This window comes from Marmota marmota, unplaced genomic scaffold (assembly GCF_001458135.2).
Source record: "Marmota marmota marmota unplaced genomic scaffold, marMar, whole genome shotgun sequence".
NCBI classification, from domain to species: domain Eukaryota; kingdom Metazoa; phylum Chordata; class Mammalia; order Rodentia; family Sciuridae; genus Marmota; species Marmota marmota.
This window is the reverse complement of record NW_025999925.1, coordinates 11196290-11220983: the sequence shown is the minus strand read 5'-3', so window position 1 is coordinate 11220983 and position 24694 is coordinate 11196290. Positions and strand designations below refer to the sequence as shown.

General features: G+C 32.9%; 1 protein-coding gene across 2 annotated transcripts in view; it reads left to right on the top strand.

The window, feature by feature from the left end:
• Edil3 (EGF like repeats and discoidin domains 3) overlaps window positions 1-24694 on the top strand; it is a 399045-nt gene that overhangs the window by 365187 nt on the left and 9164 nt on the right. For both annotated transcript variants that reach the window (XM_048800248.1, XM_048800247.1), the window contains one exon: window positions 3822-3977. In XM_048800248.1, the coding sequence (XP_048656205.1) occupies window positions 3822-3977 (156 nt within the window). The remainder of the gene's footprint in view (window positions 1-3821; window positions 3978-24694) is intronic.

Sequence of the window (24694 nt, the reverse complement as noted above, 5' to 3'; positions counted from 1 at the left end):
CTTATGCAATGTTTTTGTTTACTTTAAGTCATTCAAGCCTCTCTCAATAAGTGTTCCTGCCCTCTTACTATCATTCCTGTAATTGGAGTGAAATAAATCACAATACATTCTGGAACCAAATTTTCTCTTTTAATATTAATTTAGAACCATTTCCTATTGAAGTACAAATCAATATTCAAATAGAGATATGAAAGATGTCATAAAAATTTTTATTTATATTTTATAAATAATGTAACTCATACATGAGAATTCGAACCATTTTAAATTTGATCTACTTTAAGAACAGATGAAATGATTATCTTTTTGTACATCTTGAGAATATAATCAGAATATATTATATCCAGAAGTTGATTCCAAAGCAATTCAGCTACCCCTTTTCCTTTTTTTCTGTATATTTCTGACAAGGTTGTCTCAGACTGATACTAGATTCTTTCTTCAGTTTTATTTCAGCTTGTCATCAAAGTTTCCTACTTATTGTATTTCATATATTGTTTTATATATTTAATAAATGTTAACTCTTTTTATACTATAAATACTCTTATCCTCATATTTATATACATATATATATATATAGATATAGATTTTTTTTAATGAGGAAATTGAGATGTAAAGAAGTAGAATAGTTTGCCCAAAGGCATGTAGCCCATTCAGGACCCCACACCATGGAGCTCCTTAGAGTAGGCGGACTCTCAATAATCAAATTCCTAAAGACTGGACAGAACTTTTAGCTAGTTACCTTTACTAGTAAAAATTCATGTATACAGCTAAAATAGCAAGTTTCCTTTATGAATAATGTAATTTCACATGGGAGTATTGTAGAAAGGCAGCTGCATTATTACATGCTATTTTCCTTATCCATAGACTGGGTCTTCATTGTGGAACATACTTAGGAAGCAGCTTTAGCCCAATCCAGCAGAACATTTATTGAGAACCTATTACCTATACATTATAGACCCAGACATGAAATGCAGTACTCTGAGCCAACACAATGCCCTAAATAACCTGTTCTATTTGAGCCAAATTTCAGGATATGAGTATTTAAAACAGCAGAAGGTAACTTGTCCAGAATATTTGTAGGTCAGCTTTAACTTAGAAGATCTATTAGAGGTCAGGGTTGTCCGAGGCCAAGGGCAAGTGTTAGGTTCTGAGAAATGGCCTTCTCTGGAATGATACTACATGCTGAACTCTGGGGTTGGAGCATGTCTCAGGATCCGCTCTGTACATGCCCTCTCAGCAACCTCATGTTATGTATGAGTTGCTGATTAATTTTGTACTGAAAGAAGTGCTTTGCTGAGATCTTGTATTTCAAGTTTAATGTGGCAACTTTTAGGACAAAATCCAGCTTGAAACAGATTGCTGCCTATTTAAGCAGAGAGGCTAGCTTAACTAGTACAAAAAAGAAAAACATTTCTAGATCAGAAAAAAAAAACTGGAGAAGGGGAGCAGTTAGGGGAGAAAAACATATCTGCTGGAAAGAGCCAAGACACACAACTTGGGAGAAAACATCTCCACCCAGCAGGAAACCCAGCTGAAGGCAGAACCACCACAGGAAAGGAGATGAAGGAAGACTCCTCCTTGCGTCATCTGAGCTCAGGATTCATGGACATTTAGGCTGAAGAATTCGACCCTGGGTTGTTCATATCCGTGGTGTCACTGAGTTTCCTTTGATGGAAACACAGTGACTCAGAGTTCTGTGAGATGATTTTATTTATATGTTATTTATTTATTTTACCACTGGTTGAGTGTCAGCAACATGAAGAATATTGTAAAGAACAGCAGCTTTACCTGAGAATCTCTCAGCAATTAGATTTGGATTTAGGACAACAAAGCAATCAATATTTTAAGCCCAGACAGCAGAAGAACACAGAGGAAATTCATGATTAAACATAGAACTCTCCTAATAGTGTAAATCCAGGGTTGTTTTTGTTTGTCTTAGACTTGCTGTCAGTTTGATGAGTGTGGTGATTCTTCAGAAATTTCTAAAGTAGTTACAGAGGATGGAGAAAACCAATCATTGGAAGAAAATGTGATTCCCTACTTGGAGAATACATATGTATGATGGGCCTTTAAAGCAGAAAGACATGGTTTGCAATCTGAGATTCTCCCTTTCTCTTTATTCACTGCTTATCTTCAGATCACATGTTACATTACTTCTATAGGCATCTACTACCTCATATGGAAATAGGAGATAATATCCCATTTTCCATGGTCCCTGAAAGGATGAAATTAGGCACATAGAAAATTACACTTGGTACAATGTTTGGTATCAACCATTTCCTTCCCAGGATATCATAATTTTGCCATCCTGCACTGTTGAACAGCACATGATATTTTAGATGGTACGACACATATTTGGAACACAGGAAAATGTATGTTCTATCTGGAATTATTTTAAATAAAGTATTAAATGTAGTTATCTACCTTAATTTGTGATATTTTTGAGCTTAATATTTTTAATGCATGTTCCAAAAAATGAGCAAAAAACTCCAGGTGAATTTAAAAGTATATAATGACACACAGTGACACATTAGAAACTTTTTTTTTCATATTTATACTGATGGCATCTATGCAACTAAATATGGTCTTATTCTGTGTGCATTGCCCCTATCTCTCTGTTCTCATTTATGGCCTGCATCTGACCCATGGCAGTCTATTTATGGCCACCTTACATCTGACAGGATGAAGGATCTGAAACAGAAACAAAAGGACATAGTAGTTGAAAGCACCAAGGTCACACACATGGATGGTCTCATGAGAATTAAAGATGATAAGATCACGGATGTAGCATGGCACTTAGTGATAGGAAATAGGTGGAAGTAGACAGCTACCACTTGATGAAAACAGATGTATAGATCAAGGGACACAAATAAAACCAAAGGTAACATTCTTTCAAGAGTTGTCCTATTAAAAACAAAGCTTCTTAGACTCATTTGTTAATTAGAGTTATAAAATATAAGATGCAAGAAAGAATGAGAGAATGAGGATGGAAATTATTAAACTATTAATATTGTATACTCTTCTTTGATGAAAACCATCCTTTTTTTTTTTTTTTTTTTTTGCACTTCAATTATATTTTCACAATGTTAATGCTGACTAAATTGACCTGGTTCTCATGACCTATATGTTTTGCAGGAGAGAAAAAAGCACTGTATAAGCACAGATCCCACCAGTCAGGAATGCATATTTGTAATCTTACATTTTTGAGGAGTAATTGACTTTATTCTCAAGCTTTTCAGAATTGTAGCTCTCTGAATAGGAATCTTCATTGGACAGTGATTATTATTATTCAGTTATATACTCCTGAATTGATTATATTCATTAAAAAAGGTTTACCTTTTATTTAAATTTAATTGTGAAATATCTAATTTTTGTTATGAAATGAACAATTTTGTTCATGTTATATACAGCTACAATTTTACTTTTATTATTATTGAATTAATTAGAAAAGTCAGTAAATTGAAATATATGCATAAGTTCTGAGAAACAATAATCAATCTCAAAGTTACCCTGCCAGTTCCATTCTCAGTTATATGGAAACTGCACAGCTAGATGAATCAGTCTAGTATAAAATGAATCTGGGGACGCTTGCTTTATTTTTAAAATGGTCAAAATGGTTAGTCAAGGAATCTTGGACCACATTTAGCCAATGACAAAATCAAAATCATAAACGAACAATAGACTCAGTCATCTCTTTCAAAATACAATAGCCAAGCATATTTTTGGTTTTGCATGTATCATTTTTAATTTCTCGTGTTTACAAAGGAATCAAATTTACAAAGGATCCAATTGTTACATTTAATTTGTGTGTTTTTATCTTTTAGGTGGATCTTCTTGTCCCTACCAAAGTGACTGGCATCATCACACAAGGAGCTAAAGATTTTGGTCACGTACAGTTTGTTGGTTCCTACAAACTAGCCTACAGCAATGATGGAGAACACTGGACTGTATACCAGGATGAAAAACAAAGAAAAGATAAGGTAAGGCATCTAAGTAGTTAACAAAGTTCACAACTAGACGATCACATTCTATTCAAGTTGACTGAATGAACTACACCCCCCCACACACACACACACATAATGAAAATAACAGCTACAAGTCCTAAAAATTGTATGTTAAATAAGAAATTTTAAAGAAAAACCTTGTCAGGGAATTTGTAGTAGAGTATGTAATTGGAAAACCTATAAAAAAAAAACTGCTTTTCTGATAACATTTCCCACCTTGTCAGTTGTTATAGCTATGTATGATTGACTTCATGTCTTAGAAACTTAATAGAAACTTGACTAATTTACCATACTGCATATATAAATGATTACTTCTGGGACACATACTACTATTATTACTTTTATTATCAAAACAAATTTCTGGTGCTAGAACAAACATTATTTAAGAAAAAAATTTCAAAAATTTACTATCTTTAAAATATTTAATATTTCCTTTATTATGTTTACAAGTAGGAAATTTAGAAATTAAAAAAAATATCATAGCAATTCATCAAAAATTTTCTGCTCAGTTATCCTGTTTGTATTAATAGGTTTGTTTGACTTTTCTTTGGGTTGTATAATATGTTTTTATAACTATCTGTGTCTACACATACAATATGATTCTAAGACTACAATTTCTAATTGGTTTTTATTAAGTTTTTATCATCTTGAAAACATCTTTTTATATATCAACAAGTGTCAAGTTCTGTGTGATCCTGAAGAATCATAGTGCCCAGGGGTAATACTAGTGCCTAATTAGGATCAGATATTAAAATTTTGCCTCAACTGAACTAATGACATTGAGTTAATTCATTGCTTAGAGTCTTCAGGCAAAGAACTCTAGCTTTCTGAAGACATCAACAGAAAAATTTAAGGGATTTCAGGGAAAATATGGCAACCTCTTTCATACATGTTAAGTATCTGAGTTAATAATGATTTTTTATTTGATATTGGCCTTTTTCTCATACTGGTATCTTTATCCAGAGAGGTTGAGAATGTTTCTTTCTTCAAGTGTTGAAAGCAGAAAATTTATAAATTCCTCAGAAACACTAGGCCTGTAGTGGTAATTTCCATGAGTCAATAGAATCGGAATTCATTTCACACAAAATTCATTTTAGAAGAGATATTTTTACCTTCATATCTGGGTAGCCAAGTTTATTTGCATTTAACTGTCAGAACAACCAGTTAATAGCTCAGGATACACATTCCTTTTACATTTTAAACTTTCAGAATAGGGAACATTTACTCTTTCCTTGGAAAACTTAAAATAAGAGCATGCTTTATAATCAATAGCACCATAGATTAAATGAAGATCGAGTATTTTGCAAACCTTTCTTCAAATTTATTTTATGAACTATAAACAATATTTTTTCAGTCTTTTTTTACAAATAACTATTTCAGTTCCTGTCTTTTCCTTTTATAGTAGGCCCTCTGATGCATACATGTGATTTGTTTCATATGGAGTTTTTTAAACTTAATTACATAGCCTTGAAATTAAATGTAAGACACATAGTATTTTCTTCTATTCTACATGTGTAATAAGTACAACTATAATATTAAAATCTGTGAGTTATTTAGAGAAGAAATGTAAAGAAAAATACTTGTCTCCATTTATATTAAACTTTTAACTTATTGATTATATGTGAAAAATATTTAAATTTCTTCTTCATAGATAGAATAGACATTTACTTATTAATGCATTTTAATTCATCTCAGTCTGAACAAACATAAATTTTTTCTGTCAAGTTTGTCTAGTTGCTCTATAGTCTTTTTTCTTCCTTCCTTCCTTTTCTCTCTCTCTCTGTGTGTGTGTGTGTGTGTGTGTGTGTGTGTGTGTGTGTGTGAGAGAGAGAGAGAGAGAGAGAGAGAGAGAGAGAGAGATACTAGGAATTGAACCCAGGGGTGTTCTACCACTAAGCTACACTTCCAGCCCATTTTATTTTTTATTTTGAGACAGGGTCTTGCTGAGTTGCTGAGGCTGACCCAGATTTTGGGACCTTTGCACCACAGTGTATGTAGCTGGAATTCCAGTAGTGCACCACTGTACCTAGCTTTATAGTGTTTTCCAAGTGTTCAATATTCATACAGATTTTTTATCTGTGTTCCATCAGTTACTGAGAGAGGAAGGTGGAAATCTCCAACTACAATTGTGGATATGTCTATTTCTCCTTACTGTTGTGTCAATGTCACTTCATGTGCTTTGAAGCTCTGTTAAAATATGCATAACAAGATTTTAGTGTCCTTTTGATTAAACAACCACTTTATCATGTAATATATTTTGCTCTAAAATCTACGTTGGTACTAATAGAAGTATAAGCCTTCTTTTCATTATTTTTTTAATGTTTTATTCCTATTCTTTTAACTTATTTATATTCTATATTTGAAATGCACTTATTCTATATAGCATACTCTGTATTTTCCATTATATCTCTGCTACTTAACTAGAGCATTAAAATCATTTATATTTGATTTGGAAATTGATATAATTAGGTTTAAAATTATCATCTTGCTATTTATTTACTTTCTATTTTTACACCTTCTCTGTTCTCCTTTTTTGGGAGTGGGGCTTCTTTTGGATTAATTGGATTTTTAAATGATTTCATTTATGTCCTTTTAAACATAGCTATAATATTTTGTTATTTTAGTTATTGCTTTAGAATTTATGGTCTACATTTTAAAATTATGAAGGCTGCCTCCAAATGAATGCTCAGGCCCAGGAACTTACCTCTAAAAGCCAACAAAGTAAATTGTAGTTATAAATTCATGTACATAGAACCACATTTATTATAATATATGATTTGGATATGACCAAAATAAGTCTATGTGAAAAAGTAGGTTTCCATTAAGAAACTTCAAAAATTGTGAGAATAGCAATGTACTACACTATTTACTGAAAAAATTATAAGCAGAAATTCTCATGTGAGGTGAAAAAAAATCACTCTTTTATCTATACAGTGTGAAAATTTTTGAAAAATTGAACCATTTTTATACTAGAAACATATGACCTTTTGGCTAACTCAGCCTATTTGCCTGATAGTTTTAAAATTAAAATTAAATCTAGTCAGTTAGCTTATAATATTATAACTAATTAGATACAATGAAAAAAAGCCTAATATAAGTTTAGTACTATTAGAGGAGACAATGGATACCTATAAACTACACATAAAAATGCAACAATTAATATTACGATAAAGGAATATTTTATGTAGAAAAAGGAGCTAACAGGCATGGAACCTCTTCATTCCTTCATGGTAAGGGAGATTAATAACATAAATATGAAAATGTATTGCATAGATCCTTTAAACACTTAGAAAGTCAGGCTATATGAATATATGAATATGTACATAAGAATATACAATATGTGTTTATATGCATGGCAACCCCTTGGTGAACTTTCTAATTCAGTAGATGAGGCACCGACTTGTCTGATCAAGAAAATCATGGAGAAAGGTTATTGAGATATATATCAATCAATATATTTTTGATGAATATCAAAATGATTATTGTTGCTATTATTACTAGATATTTTACCTGTAATTTCAAAAATTTTCATTTTTTTAGGAGGTCTGAGTGCAATTAGCAATTAACTTTCCTGGGATTAAATAAGTCATTTATTTCCTATTTATTCTTGACATTATTTAGGCCTTATTTTCCATGGTTACTTTCCATAAGGGAAAAAATAAATCTTCAATATTTGTAAGTGTAAATTCAACTATATAATAATTTAAATGTTTCAGGATGAATGTATATGTGAAAACGTTTTATAGATACATTTTTCAAAAGGAAATATTTACTAACAAAGATTTCTATTTCTTTTATTTAATGCCTTCTGTTTTGTTGGGGGGTCTGCTTTCACAGATTTTGAGAGCATGGATATGGAAATTGAAAGCAGATTCAGATACAAGATTACTTTATAAAAATAATCTCAAAATAATAACCATTTCTAGATTTACAATAAGTGGTGTAAAGGAAAATGTAAGAATACATGAATGCCCTTTCTGTTTTTCATTAGTCAGAACTGACTAAGCTTCAGGATTTCAATGCCAAAAAAAATTTCCTATGTACATAGGAATATATAAATATACATGTGAATGTGTATGTGTACCTGTACATACACACATACCTAAAGTCGAGTGAGAAAAAAATAGACGCCTTGTTCTCTTCACTAAGACACCAGTTTTTGACTACCCTCCCACAGTGTTCACAAGATTGTAACTTTCTCTAGTATTCTGTTTTATAACAACACTACACATTAAATCTTTTGTAACTGAGCCTGTGATGACACTCTTATTACAGTATATACATTCTTGTATTTCTCTTTCCAGTCTACAATATTTTCTAACACTTAACTAACTTTTATATTTCTTTACAACATGGATTCAGCTGCATTTTTTTTTTATTTGAAAGTCAAATGTTCCTTTGCTCTTATGAAAGTGACATTTGTTTTACACTCTTGGAGCTGTTTTTTACTGCATTTAGCAGGAAAACTGCAAAACTTGACAGACACTTGCAGTATTTAATTTTTTCAGGTTATAAGCCAAAGTAAAACAATAATAAATTACAGGAAGAGTTCATATTTGGGAAAATAGAAATGAAAATGAGTTTTCTCATCCAATATATTAGTCATAACGTCATGTTATTTAAATTAAATCTAAATTCATGCCACAGGAACTTTCTTCTCTGAGGAATTAAGAAGCTGGTAATATTTTATTTTCCTCCCTGAAATTAGTCAGTATTTTTTAAAGCATAAATTGAAAAAAAAATTTATTCAGGTTTCTTCATTAAAAAAAATAAAGAACACTGTTTCTAAAAAGACTAAGTTGGTCCTTAAAGATGAATGGCTCATATTCACCAAGAATTCATGGCAACCCCTTGGTGAACTTTCTAATTCAGTAGATGAGGCACCAACTTGTCTTCAAGAAAATCATGGAGAAAGGTTATTGAGAAATATATTTGGGCCCTGCTGTGGATTTTCAAAAGATGGGCTGGGAATCTGAATGTTTGTAAATGTCTCTGCTTGTTTGAATAATAAAGCAAGTGTGGGAGGGATGATTCTAATTGATTGCCAAAACCAAAATTAAATTTTTTAAATTAAGCATAAAATTTATTATAATTCCTTATGCTTTTATTGGCCTTCTAACTGGTTGATGGGAATCAATATGAACCAGTGTCCTCAAAAATAATTTAAATTTTAATATTTTCCAATATCTTTTGAACATCTACAGAAAACACTAGTTTTTACAAATTTTATAATGAAATAATGGGTACTTGGGAATACAGAATGGGCTGAGAGCACCTAATAGCTAGTATTTATATTTATTCAATTATGCATTTGGAGACAATTATTAACCACTCTATGCCAAATACTGTATGGGGAAAAAAATCTGAGTATTATATAGTGGTACAAAGAACTCCCAGTCTCAGAGAGCTCATAGCTGGTAGAAAAAACTTTGACATGATCAGCATATTTTAAACAATCAAAATATATTACCTACCAAGGTGTATAGTTTGATAATATATGTGCTACTTCTCCTCTGCACTTGTTTTATCAGTTTTCTAAAAGTTCATGACTCTTCCATAAGAGAAACAGGATGTTCTTCTCATCCTCCTTCCCTTTCTCAACATTGGTGTAGAAATATAAGTGCCCCATCATCATCCTTCATCAATAAAGCTACCATTATCAGTATTGAAGGATATATTAAAGTTTAACTGTAATTGCAGATGCCACAGTGCATCCTGTCATTTCTGCAGAAGCTGGAATTTTAAAGGAGCTGAAATTTGAATGTTTAAAGCCTTGAAAATCCAACTCATGGGTAAGGCAGAAATCACATGAGTAGGTGATGGACATGCTCTTCTGAAATCTGATCTGGGTGACAATGGTCAGCCTAAAGAACCCTTTGGAAGTAAACAAAATGGAATCCTCAGTGGTAGTCTGGGAGGAGAATGCTAGCAGGGGAAATACCTTAAAGAAGAGAATTAGTATTTTAAGGAGGAGCAGCCACATGTTTCTTAGCAGCAAGATCAAGGACAAGTTTCTTGATATTACATGGAGACCATTATTCTCACCCATTCAGAATCTTGTTTTCAAATAAGGCAAAATGGAAAGAAAAAAATCTGCTTTTCTAAAAGCAATTTCCAAGAACTAAATGACTTGTTACAAAAAAAACTAAGATTCAATAATACCTAGTGAATTGTGCCCACATATGATTGGGATTCATATACAGTCACTTTATTTCACTCGGATGTTTGGTGAGTGACTTAATTGAAACTAAAGTTAAGGAGACAATGAAATAGTTTCAGCCTTGTGTAAACTGAGGACATCATTGTTATTTAGGTAAACACCATCTGGTATCAGTGTTTGAAACTTTATCTGCTTAATTACGTGTCATAATTCCACATTATGAGACCTGACTAGGATCTGTACTGGTGTGAAGAGCACACATTGTCTATGTTCACATAAATGTGGGTATTATAGAATTTTCAATCCCAGGATACCTAAGAATATTTCTATTTTTGGCAGAGTTCAAAGTTTAGTGATGAACTAAGCTTTTTAATTTTAAATCATGTCAATAATCCTGCCCAAGAATGGAAAGACAGAGACAATAGCTAATATCATTTCCCCGTGTTTAATGCAATAAATATGACATGGAATTAGGAATTTTTTAAAAGTTCAATGTTAGGGGTAAATGTGTTCATCAAAAGCGAATGAAGGGGGCTGGGGATGTGGCTCAAGCGGTAGCACATTCGCCTGGCATGCGGGGGGCGCTGGGTTCGATCCTCAGCACCACATAAAAAATATAAAAATGTTGTGTCCATTGAAAACTAAAAAATAAATATTAAAAAATCCTCTCTCTCTCTCTCTCTCTCTCTCGAAAAAAAAAAAAAAAAGAATGAAGGGATTACAGTGGTAGCTCAGTGATAGAGCACTTGCCTAGCAGGTGTGAGGCACTGAGTTAGATCCTCAGCACCACATAAAAATAAATGAATAAAATAAAGTGTTTTTTAAACAAGTGAATGAAGACTGATAATAAATAGGAAGAGACAAAATATTTAGTGAAGACATATGAATGAAGACTTTCAGTATTTTCCATAATGATCGGCTATTATAAGAAAATCGAGATAATTTGTAAAAGGCTGAAATTTATTTCTCAAAAATTTTGTGGCTGGGAATTTTGAGATGAGATACTCGAAGATACCTGGTGTCTGGTGAGGGTAAGTTTTTTTTTGTTTATAGATGGTGTCTTCTAAATGTATCTTCATATGGCAGGAAAGACACACAAAAAAGCTCCCTGGGCAACCTTTAAAAGGGTACTAATCCCATTCATGAGAACTCCAACCTAGTGACCGAATCATCTCCCAATGGTACCATCTCCTGGTACCATCACCTTGGGGATTAAGATTTCAACATATAAATTTGAAGGGGATAAAAACATGCAGTCCATTGCGGTATGTACACTAACAGCTAACTTCAAGGCAATCTTGTAATTCCATACATCAGTTTTAGAATTTGTGCTTTTGCCAAAAATAGAATGCTTGTAAATTTCCCAAAGGCCTATGACCAAGAGGGCCATATATCAAGAAATATTAAGTCAGAACCAAAGAACTGACCTAATAAAATGACAGTAGTTTTCAGACCTACATCCGCTTACCAGCTTGGTAAAAGATAACCTAGTCAAACAAATTTGAATTTGAAAAGCAGCACACTTTCACCAATGATAACATTTGTTTAAATGCACAAAGTCCATGTGGAGGAACAATTTATCAGAATCAATTGTGAAGTGGGGGTCAGAAACAAGGTGTAAGACTGGATGCAAGTCTAATGTTAAATAGGGCTGGACACTAAGTGGCTGTGTTTCCACATCTGTGTTTAACAAGAGCTCCAAGTTGTCTATTCACCTTACAATGATTATTCTTGAATCTAGATAAAGTCGGGTTTAATAGCAGAAAAGGAATTGGAGAGCAGGAAATGAGACTTATGGGACAGAACTGAGAAGAAAGAGGGTTAGTATTTCTTACACAATTACAACCATAGAATAGAGCAACTAGTTAGATGCTGAAAATAAATGACAAGCGAGAGTGACAGACTTGCCACTGAAACAATTGAGAAGCCATTTCTTTATAAGGAGTTTATTAATTTATTTTGGTGGAGGGGTACCGGGGATTGAACTCAGAGGCACTCGCCCACGAAGCCACATTCCCAGCCCTATTTTGTATTTTATTTAGAAACAGGGTCTCACTGAGTTGCTTAGTGCTCTACTTTTGCTAAGGCTGGCTTTGAACTTGTGAACTTCCTGTTTTAGCCACTGGGATTACAGGTATGCGCCACTGCGCCTGGCTAGGAGTTTATTAATTTTAAGAAGTCATTCCTTTTATTTTGAGACATCAAATTGTACAATGACCACTTTAATGCTTTTGTTAGGTTATGTTTGTACTGCTAGTGTGAGCAACGTGATTGTTAGCCCTACTGTGAAACTGTGTTGATTAAAAATGCTAACATAAAAAATATTAATTAGTCATGGGTCTCCCCTCAAAATGGTCATAGCTATTAAGCTTTAATAAATTGTTTAAAATTCACATGTAATCTTTAAAAGGCACTAAAATACCTGAAGAAAAAGAGATTAAATGAAAGATAATTATCAGCATTTTTATTTAAAAAAAGGCAGAGTCCTATTTGATATAGGTCTTATAGTTATCTTTATTACTGAGAAAACAAATGATTAATTAATCTGAGTTTCATAAAAATCCATGTTTTGCTTACTGCAGTTTTGTATTGTTCATTGACTAGAATATATATAAGAACAGAACTCCTTAATTTCAAAATAATTATAAATTAATATTTTGGCTGTATACTATAGTCTATTTTGGAGGTAAAAAATGCTCAAGGACATGAGTTCTGCACGGCACACAAGCTGGTTTTACTATCTGCCATCACACCATCAGTTACAATATGTTAAGCATTTAAAAGTCTTTTAACATGTTCAAAATGACTTAATTAATGTTCCAGCCTTTTCCTAATTTTTCAAAGTCCAAATATAAAAAAGAATAAAAGATACTTGCTATCTGACCATGTTTATAGGAAACTATAAAAATATTCTTAAATCTGCCACACCCTATAAAATGATCCACTTAACAATAATTTTCATATTCTTCCTCTTTTTTTTAGTAATCAAAGAGAAAACATATCAAATAGTATAGAATACTCTTGGGAAAAACACATCTGTACATAGCTTTGGGGGGCTCTTTTTCAAAAAGTAACACATTTCTTACCATCATAAACCTTCTGGCATAATTTGAGACACAAAACTGATTAAAAAATAACTTTAATAGAAGATGAATCCAGTGATCACACCTACATGAAAAGGCATCACTTGCAGTTTTTCTGCAGCTATGAACAGAAGATTACACCCAGAAAACTGAACACAAGAGCCAGTTTTCTGTTTTCCAACAATTTAGAAACAAAATTATTTTGGTATAGATAAATGAAATATTTAATAGCTAATAACAATTAAAGGAAGGGATTCCTCAAAAGTGAATGAAAGCAATATTACTTTTACATAATAAAATTATACTTAATTTCTTCTCTAGACAAGTACGCACACAGATGCATACACACCACATCTGTACACTCCAGTGCAGTGCCAAGATCCCACTTCACTATCAGCTATACCTCTCCCTACTCCCACACCCTAACATTCTTTTCTCCTCAACAACAGTCTTGCTTAGAAGACATATGGCTGAATGCTTAAATCACTTCTTTTCATACATGCAGCTCTATATTAAGTCATTGCTGACCAGGATAAGGTGAAACTCTTCAAAGAGACTTGGAGTGAGGAAAGAGTTCTTAACGTTTGGTGAGAATTACTAAAGACATCAATTTCTCTACTGCCATATCATTTATATATCTGCTATGAAGGGATAGAGTCAGGCTACAGATTGTTCTGATGAAATGGAAAAATACCTGGTATGATTTAAGAGGCGACACTAAGAGATGTGCTTTGAGCTTCAACAGAGAAGCAGGTTGCTCTGTATTTTTAAAGAAGAGAAGAAAGGGATTTTCTACATTTCTGATGTAAGACTAAAAGGGAAAAAAAATAGATGTTCTTACTTTCTGACTACTCCTGGTAATATCTCCTGGAGATATCTTTATAAAGCAGATGATTTTCCAATTCTATTTTTTTTCCTTTAGAAATGTTTCTTAACAGCAGTCAAAATCTGAGTGCTAGAAGGCAGATAGTTAAATATATAGCCACAGTTTAGAATGGCATATTTTATGTTTCATAAATCTTTATAGGCAATCATCCTATGTGATATATTTCCTAGAATATTCTTGTTACTTAAGGAGACTTTGATCATAAAAGAAGTCAAATATGGTGGTGTGTCCTACCTACTGACTTTTAGACAGAGCATTCTAAATTTCCAGTGAGTGTGGGAGAAGAAAGATACTAGTCAACAAAGTTAGCATCTTTTGCTTTGATTTTTCTCTGGGATTCATTCCCAGGGTCATGACCTAATAACAAAAGGTAAAAGGAAATTACACTCTTTTGATTTTTTTAAAAGAAGATACCAGTTCTATAGCTAATTGAAGCCAAGGTTACCCCAAAACAAACAAATAACAAAAACAACAAAATAAAATAAACAAGTCTACAGAAGTGGTGGAGTTCCCTTTTGCCTCTCATTTGACTGAGGTGGATTTTAGCAACTTCTAGATCAACTTGTCACTTTCATAGTTGACTAAGGAATTACAAATGTCACTTATCCAACCATGTCAGTAGTGCAAAGGTCAGTATTACAGGGGAGATTTGGACCCCTTAATCTCACAGATTTGGGGGTACATTGAGCCTGTCCATGAGAGGCCATGAATTGAAAGCTTTTTAAGTGCTATTTCCACCCCTTTTCCAACTATCTCAAATTCAAAAAGATCTGAGAAAAATGGATTTTAGAAGGCTATCATGTGGTTCCCTTTCCCAATCAAGAATTAAATATCAACCAATCAGCCTTCATGTCAAAGACAGGAAAACTAAGGAAAATGTATGGCAATGTGAAAAGCAATGAAAGGCCAGAAATGTAGGTTAAAAAAGAAAGAGAACCATATTTGCACTTTTGCCAATTATAATTGAAATCCTTATTTATGCATTTTGGAAAAAAAATCTTTTAGAAAGAGCAACAGAGTGAAAATAATGCTGCAAGAATTCTAAATGAACATTAAATTTGTGATTTAGTTAAAAATTTATTTCAATACAATTAGAGATTTATAGCTACTAGGAGCGTGAAGCTAAGCCAGATCAGTTCAGTGAAATGTAGAATTGCCTAAAATCAAAGATCTACTTTTTAACATAATTACAATAGACAGCACACTTTAGAGCATAAAAAATATCCTGAAAGCAAAATGGAAATGAAAATAATTTTCTCAGAAATTCTGTATATTTATTTTAGAGATTTAAGGTAATTCATACATTGGTAGAAATCTGTAGAACTTGTCTATGTTTTTCTTTTACTTTCTCCATCAAGCAAAAATGTTCTACAATTGGACCTTTGAAGCTAAATCTTTAGATAGGCAGTTTGAAAGCCTCATATAATTTCATTGAGAGAGCCTGAGAGGCAAACAAATCTCTAAAGCAACCAGGATCTAGGTTTTTTAAAGGACTTATGGAACAAAACATCATTTTGAAATGAGTACAGATAAAAATTGGTATCCAACGTAAATTACGATGGTGAAGAATTATTTATATATGTCGTCATGCTCTATAGCATTCAGAAAACCTGACTGCAGTTTTTCAAGGGAATTCAAATTAATAATCACTAGATATCCAAAGTAATGCTCCTCAAAGAATTTATAAACCATTGCAGAAAATGATATTAAAGAAGTACAGGAGAATAAAGATATTTTGCTGCTAAAATATAAAAGAAAACAAGGGACACTAATTCTTTGACATATTTATTAGGTTCATATTCATGAGAATAAATATTATCCAGAAATTAAGATTAAAAGCAAAAAGTGGAGAAAACAAATACACCCTAAAAGTAGAGGATTTAGAAAGCGCAAGAGACAAAATAAAGAAATTCCATTAGATTTTTTATGTCAAGATTTGTTCAAAGAATTAAAAAAGAGAGTATGATCAAAATGACTTTTGAAGCCTGAGTAGCACTCACGGATTGACCCATGAAGTAGGGGAAGTTTTAGGCAATAAATACCCTTTTACACAACTGACATTCCTTTTCTGACTGCTAATGTTACAAATAAAAAAAAATTACTCTGAAAAATCTGTAGCCTTCAACAACAATTATTACAAAAGTTTTGAATTCCCCAAGTCAACCCTCACTTCTTTTTCTTCTTCTTCTTTTATTTACTTATGTTTAGTTGTTTTTTTTTTTTTTTTTCAGAGCCTCGTGGTTATACATAGTAGTTGGGTTCATCCCAACAAATTCATACGTGCATGGATCTGCCCTCACTTCCAACATTAGTTGCAGGTTCATAGGTCTCCAAGACCATCTTCAGATTTGATAATTCACTAGAAGGACTCACAGAATATATTTTAAAATCGTATAGTCACAGTTCATGTCTGTGGAAACATACAGATAAAAATCTGTCAAGGAAAGAGTCATATGGGGCAGGTTCCAGAATTTCTGAGTCTTGACCTTTCAGTTATTCTCTCCCAGTTGAAATCTGGAGAGTGCTGAATTCTCTGCCATAATGTGACACAGCAAGTCAAAAGTATTGTCAACCAGGAAGCTCACCCCAGCCTTGGTGTTCAGAGTTTTTATTGAGCCTCAATCATGTTAACACGGTTGACCTTCTGCATGGCTGAACTTAGTTTTCCAGATACTCTTGGTGTTCAAGTTTTCCCAATGCAATCAACTGAAATTGCAGTGCTACTATAGACTGTCTGATATAGTCCAAGGCTCCCAGGTAAACAAAGTACTTTTTCAGACAGCACATCCAAGAGCTTAGAGATTACTTCATGGGAGCTGAAGGCCAGAGCTCTCTTTGGGTAAGATTAATCTTTTACTGTACACTCATTTTACCCAGTTGTATGGACTGAATACTGATCACCAGAGTGTCATGTGCACAAACACTAGGCTTGTACTAGCTTTCACACATCCTAAACTCAAGAAAAGAGATGCTTACCAGAGAAAATTTTCATTAGTTAGCATTTTGATTGAAGATAGCACACAGAGGCATACTTCAGACAAATATGTATCTTGCTATACTTTCCTTGCAAAGAAAACAAAATGATCAAATCCTTTGAAAAACAGAAAAAAAAGCTGGTTGTCTAATTTGTTATAACTAGTAGGTGATACAAAAACAAGGTGTTTTCCATATGATCTCTTACCTAAAGACTACATACATGATATTTTCACAACTTGGGACATGTGCCCCTGTCACTGTCTGTGGCTCACCTTAAAATCTTGTATGTCTTTATATGCAAGTATTTCATGTTCACTTTAATTGAATTTCTTCCCCTTTAATTTATACACAGAAATGCTCACCCGCTAAAAGGTTTGGTTGGCTGTTAACTTCACCTGCAATTTTGGAGAGCAGTAATTTTATCCAGGATTCTTAAGGGCAAAAGATATTATGGCAGCTCTGTGTTCCTGTGTTTTGAGGATTTTTGCTGCAGCATTGTAGGAATAACCTATGGAGAAGGCTGATCCCTCAGCTCATTCTTTTGCAATCTGATGGTATATGTAGACTCTTGTTAACACAATCTACAACTCCAACCAAAGCCTTTTTTTCAGTGCATGTGAACCATTTAGAATGTGATTCTCAATATGCCCTATTTTCCAAAGGAACATTTTCAGAATATTGGAATTTACCTGGAAAATAGTTTCTTATTTCCTTATTACATCTGAAAGGCTGTGTTCATATTTAGACTAATTTAGTTACAGAGTTTCATTGGTTTAGTGGAATTGATTGCACAGGAAACCATCAAGAATGATATACTATCCCTTCAATCATGAAATGGTTTCAGGATGCTGGCAAATTTTCTTATAAAATTGAATTTACTGAATATCAGTTGGAGCCTATGCTAGCTAAAAGAATCAAACTTTGGTTTTAAACTTTTTAGATCAAATCACTAACAGAAGTTTCACACATGCACAAGTTTAAAAATTTTAAATATTATATAGGCTCATACTATTTTTAAAAAGTTTCTAACACATTTCAACACAATATTTTACTTTTAAAGAAAACTTTTGATTTTTGAAATGCCCTACAGCCAAGTAGAGCACAAATTAATTGTAGATTAGTTTAAAACATTATTGACAATAAAATCATAGAATTATGTACAGAGTGTATCTCTTCTAAACACAATCCAAATAAAATACATTATATTTAATTTCATTTATATATACTAGTACTGTGAAAATTTTTATGAGTTTAAAACCTTAAAACTAATTCTTTAACTCATATTGTAACTAAACTTTTCAGTCTGAAAAAAATAAGTAATATTGATACTAAGTATTAAAAGAGTTTTATGGTGCTAGACTTTGAACCAATGAGCATCTTACCTTTAAATCACCCATGAAAGTCAGATTTTATACTCATTATACATAAATTATCACTTTATGAAAAAGGTACTTAAATTATAATACCCATTAAGTTTCAACTATTTTTAAATAAGTTATAATTTTTACTAAAATTCACTATTTTGAAAATGTCATGAATTCAATAAAATAAAATTAGAATAAATATAAATTTATGCACCTATGCTATAACCATTTTACAAGTAAAAAAAAAAATTTTTAAAATCTTGGCTTAAGATAAAATTTTTGAAAAAAAATCCAGAGGTTATCTAACCGTAAATCAATCAACTATGACCCCAAACCTAAACAGGTTTAAAATTTAGATTGGCATTAATCAAAATACTGCATCCACAGTAAAGGCATTCTCTGTCTTTTGAGCTGTTCATACTATATAGTAAATTAATACTATCATACTGTGTGTTCAGACTGTCACACTTTGAGTCATAGTTAAAACATAGGGTATCCAATGGAATGCAATCAAGATGAGGTCAAGTCTCAAATTCATATAACACAAAGATTTTTTTTTACCTGTGAATATCTATCCTGAAGCATTAGATTTGAATTTTTAAAGAGTTGTATTGTTATTGTTTAAAGATGTCAAATTTTTTTTGTTTTGATGGGCTAAATGTCTCTGCTCATTGATAATAAAATACTAGTAGTATTTATAGGTTGACATTATAGACAGGCATAATTCTAATAAGTATATAGGCTTTCTAATTATCTAAATATACACCTGCACTATTTGTTTGAGACTTTCTGTGGATAGGTCAAAAGTTCCACGTCAGAAATATTAGAGAGGGAACTTAGTGCTGGCAGATCTGAGTTCTCTTCCTTGTCTCAAATCTCTTTATTGTATGGGTAGAATTAGATTACAGCAAGATTCCTCAAGGATCACAGCTAGTAAAGACTGTTTTATCTAACTTCATTATTAAAAGTCTTCCAGATGAAAGGATAAATAAATGAAATTATGTATGCCAAATAAAGAATTGTTCACTCTCAGCCACATCTATTTCCCTCCCTCCCTCTCTCTCTCTCTCTATCTCTCTCTCTCTCTCTCACACACACCCACACACACACACACACAAACACACACATGCTGCCTTAGGAAAGTGGATTTTTTATCTGTCCTTTATTTCTTAAGAAGAACATCACCTTGGTGTACAGGTGTAATCAATGTGCTTGACACCATTAACAAGGCAAATTTAAACAATTAAGAAAAACTTGAGAAAGTTTTATTCACCACTTCTATTAGCATAATGTATGGAATGCCAGGTGTAGGATTCTACACATATGAAAAGAGAAATAAAGGCCAGAGGGATGGAATTATTACAGGGCCGGAGCTTCTGGGAAACTGAGGCTGTGCAAAGCCCTCCCCACTTGGATCCCATTCTTGCAAATAAGTCAGAAAGCTTTCAGACATGTCATTCAGAGCAACAGATATGATTTTATTAGAAGGGATAAGAAAAGGGAAAGGGGATGCTCTCAAGTGTGAGTGGGTGACAGAAAAAGGATAGCATGCCTCTCTTGACTTCTGGTTTTATGAGGGATTCCATAGAAGTTTCTAGAGAATCCCACTCCTATCCACCTCTTGACTTTTGACTATAGTGGGATGACCTCAGACTTTCAAGTCCCCCTTGCCATGACCACTCTAGATCACTTTGGCCCCTGATGCTGTTTCAAATAGGAATCTGTTCTTACAGATTTTATGGTTATGTGAATTATCCTTATCTCCCGGAGTTCTGGGATCTGGTCTGTGGAAGAGTTACAAAAGCCTCCCCTTCAGGGTAACTTGCATTTCTCTTAATGGAATTTTTTTAAAGCTACATTTCTCCTGTAGATAACAGATAGTTTGCTGAGGAAATGGGACATATCCTGTCCACTTAAGCCAGGCAGAGCTGCAGGTAGATTGCTGCTTAGAAAAGTTAGCACATAGGAGTCAGCACAGTGGGCTCACTTTCTAGAATTATTTCCTTAACTTCATGTTCCCACCACTCTCATTTGCCTGTCTCCTATCATAGTGATTTGATGCCAATACCATGCTGCTTTTGTTACTATTGCTCTGTAGTATAGTTTGAGGTCTGGTATGGTGATGCCACCTGCTTTAGCTATTCTGGGTCTCCTGTTTTTCCAAATGAATTTCATGACTGCTTTTTCTATTTCTGTGAAGAATGTCACTGGGATTTGATGGGAATCACATTAAATTTGTATAGTGCTTTTGCTAGTATGATCATTTTGACAATATTAATTGCGCCTATCCAAGAACAAGGGAGATCTTTCCATCTTCTAAGGTCTTCTTTAATTTCTTTCTTTAGTATTCTGTAGTTTCAGTGTAGAGGTCTTTCACTCTTTTGTTAGGTTGATTCCCAAGTGTGTGTGTGTGTGTGTGTGTGTGTGTGTGTGTGTGTGTGTGTATTTTGAGGCTATAATAAATGGGGTAGTTTTCCTCATTTCCCTTTCAGAGGATTTGTCACTGACATACCGAAATTTTCTTGATTTATGAGTGTTAGCTTTGTATCCTACTATTTTGTTGAATTTATTTACTAGTTCAAGAAGTTTTCTGGTGGAATTTTTGGGGTCTTCTGGGTATAGAATTATATCATTGGCAAATAGTGCTATTTTGAGTTCTTCTTTTCCTATCCATATCCCTTTAATTTCTTTTATCTAATTGCTCTGGCTAGTGTTTCAAGAACTATGTTAAATAGAAGTGGTGAAAGAGGGTATCCCTCACTTGTTCCAGTTTTTAGAGAGAATGCCTTCCATTTTTCTCCATTTAGAATGATGTTGGCCTGGGGCTTAGCATAGAAAGCCTTTACAATGTTGAGATTAGTACCTGTTATCCCTAGTTTTTCTGGTGTTTTAAACATGAAGGGGTGCTATATTTGTCGAATGCTTTTTCTGTGTTATTGAGATAATCATATGATTCTTGTCTTTACATCTATTGATGTGATGAATGACTTATTGATTTCAGTATGTTTAACCAACCTTGCATCCCTGGGATGAACCCCACTTGATCATGGTGCACTACCTTTTTGATGTGCTTTTGTATTTGAATTATCAGAATTTTATTGAGAATTTTTGCATCTATATTCATTAGAAATATTGGTCTGAAGATTTCTTTCCTTGATGTGTCTTTGCCTGGTTTGGGAATCAGGGTGATACTGGCCTCATAGAATAAGTTTGGAAATGCTCCCTCTTTTTCTATTTCACAAAATAATTTGTAGAGTATAGGTATTAGTTCTTCTTTATAGGTCTAATAGAACTCAGCTGTGTATCCATCTGGTCCTGGGCTTTTCTTGGTTGGTTGGCTTCTGATGGTGTCTTCTATATCTTTACTTGAAATTGATCTGTTTAAATTGTGTAAATCATCCTGATTCAACTTGGGCAACTCATATGACTCTAGAAATTTTTCGGTGCCTTCAATAATCTCTATTTTATTAGAGTACAAGTTTTCAGAATAATTTCTAATTATCTTCTGTATTTCTGTAGTGTCTGTTATGATATTTCCTTTTTAATCATGTATGTTATGATTTGAGTTTTCTCTCTCCTTCTGTTTCTTAGCATGGCTAAGAGTTTGTCAATTTTATTTATTTTTTCAAAGAACCAACTTTTTGTCAATTTTTTCAGTTGTTTCTTTTGTTTCAATATCATTGATTTTAGCTCTGATTTTAATTATTTCCTGTCTTCTACTGCTTTGGTATTGATTTGTTTTTCTTTTTATAGGGCTTTGAGATGTAGTATTAGGTCATTTATTTGTTGACTTTTTCTTCTTTTATGGAATGAACTCCATGCAATGTACTGCCTTCATAGTATCCCAGAGATTTTGAAATGTTGTATCAGTGTTCTCATTAACCTTTAAGAATTTTTAAATTTCCTCCTTGATGTATTTTGCAACCCATTGTTCATTGGGTAGCATATTATTTAGTCTCTGGGTGTTGGAGTAGTTTTTATTTTTTATTTTATCATTGATTTCTAATTTCATTCCATTATGATGAGACCTCAGTAATATGCTGACTCTTTAACCTTGAAGAATTCAGGAAATTAAAACCAGTCACTATTTGGATGATGTGTACATAAATTCCAAATGGTTAAAATAATGAAAATCTATTTAAAAATTTTAATGAGTTTAGAACAAATAAAAAGACGTACATCTTTATGAACCAGATGATTTTCTAAAGAAATATCTACAAAAAATCCCCAAATTATTTCTGTATATTTATAAAGTCCTAGTCCATGAATGTTAGAAGAGCTGAGATATGCCCCACCATTCTAACCATGTCATGAAGGACAGTCTTGTTTTCTTCATGAGCCTGGGCAGCCTCCTGTTAATGACAGCTACACTGGTCTGAACAGACATTGGTCTCTAAAAATGAATGACAAGTCTCATCCTAAAAATATATAAAAATGTTACTCGAAGCAACATTTAGTTGTTACATTTTATCTGCTATTCTGTCTGTGTTGAGAATTGAATCCCCATTAAAACCTGATTTGAATATCAACTAGCATTACTGGAGAGTCAACAATAGAAAACAAAATACAAAATCTGATCTAAGTTGAGGGTACTATGTTTTCACTCTCTCTTCTTCTCTTAGGTTGTAATTATGGAAGTCTCTCCAAAGTGCCTTGAATGCCTTTTTGTTGAGGCCCCATATGTTAGAAATGCCTCAAAGACTCCATGGGCATTATTATGTTTGAATATATCAGCAAACTTGTCATCAGCTAATTAGACTCCTCGTCTAACTGAAACTTGATCATATATTTTCTAAATGTAAATCAAACTGTGTCTCTCACTTAAAATGTTTTCCCTTCCATATAGTGATTTAATTCTCCATTAGCTTTTTCAGACTTCAATTTCTGTTGGAGTGCCTATATCTTTAAAGTGGGCATCTGAAACCCACATTTTTAGAAATATTAGATATTTTATGAAGGCAACCCAAAATACTGTGTTTGCATTTCTTTGCCAGGTAAACATAGAAATGGTGTCCTTATGCAGGGTCTTCCTAGGGCTGGAGACAAGAAAACAGCTCATGTGCCACATGTTTACACAGCAACCACGAGATGTCCTCTTAGCAACTGTGTGTTTTGTGCTCTGTGCTGTCATTACTGAGAAACCTCTCAAAACAAAACTGTGTTTTTGGTACTTTCAGACCACAGGTAGGGCAATTTCAATATAAATTTGGCTATTTTTCACAGTACACTTTCATTTTAAAATCATCCTGTTTTCTGAAACTTCACTTGTCTCTTTAAATGAGCATCAAAATAGCTATGATTTTTTCTAAATATTTCAAAAACTCAGAATTTTCAAAGATGTATTCAACTTCAGAACCAGCAGATTTTCTTTATATTATAAAGAAATATATACATTATGAAGAAATAAGTATAATCAATCATTTAATGATTTGTGTCTTGATAGTTCCTCATTAAAACCTGTGCTAAGAGAGTCTTAAAATTGTTTCTTCCTGTTTTTTTCTTCCAAGAGGTGTTATAACACTATATTTTGAACTGTTATAGATCTTGCAATGAAAGTTAATGAATTTAAAATCTATTATTTCAAAGATATACATTAAGTTCTCTAGCAGGGAACAAAATTGGATTTTAGATTCCATATTAAATTTTAACATTACAGTGAAGCATTTGAATCCAATATCGTGCTCAGAGAGAATGTCAGGAAACCAGAGCATGTACCCTCTTTTTGCTATTGAAATGACAAGCTCTTTCCAGATTTTGGTGCATGCTTACATGGTATTTCCTATATGGAGGAGCTTTTACTAAAAGAGACACTGTTAACTCAGTAACACATGGCAATACAGAGTAAGTTCTTCCTTGGTTCATATAGGCCAGAGCATTGATGGAGATAAAGTTCCTATTAAATTAGTATAAATTTTATTGTGTCAGGATGATGGATTCAGGACTAAGCAGAGTTCAGTATTCTATTCTTCAGCAAATATTTATTCAAAAATCAGCTTTGAGATGTATTTTATGTCAAGTTGAAAAATTATTCCCCCACCAGAGGGGGACAGCAGTTTCCATTTAGTTTCTTTTTTTTTTTTATTTTTTATTGTGGGTTGTTCAAAACATTACAAATTTCTTGACATATCATATTCCACACTTTGATTCAAGTGGGTTATGAACTCCCACCTTCACCCCATACACAGATTGCAGAATCACATCAGTTACACATCCATTGATTTACA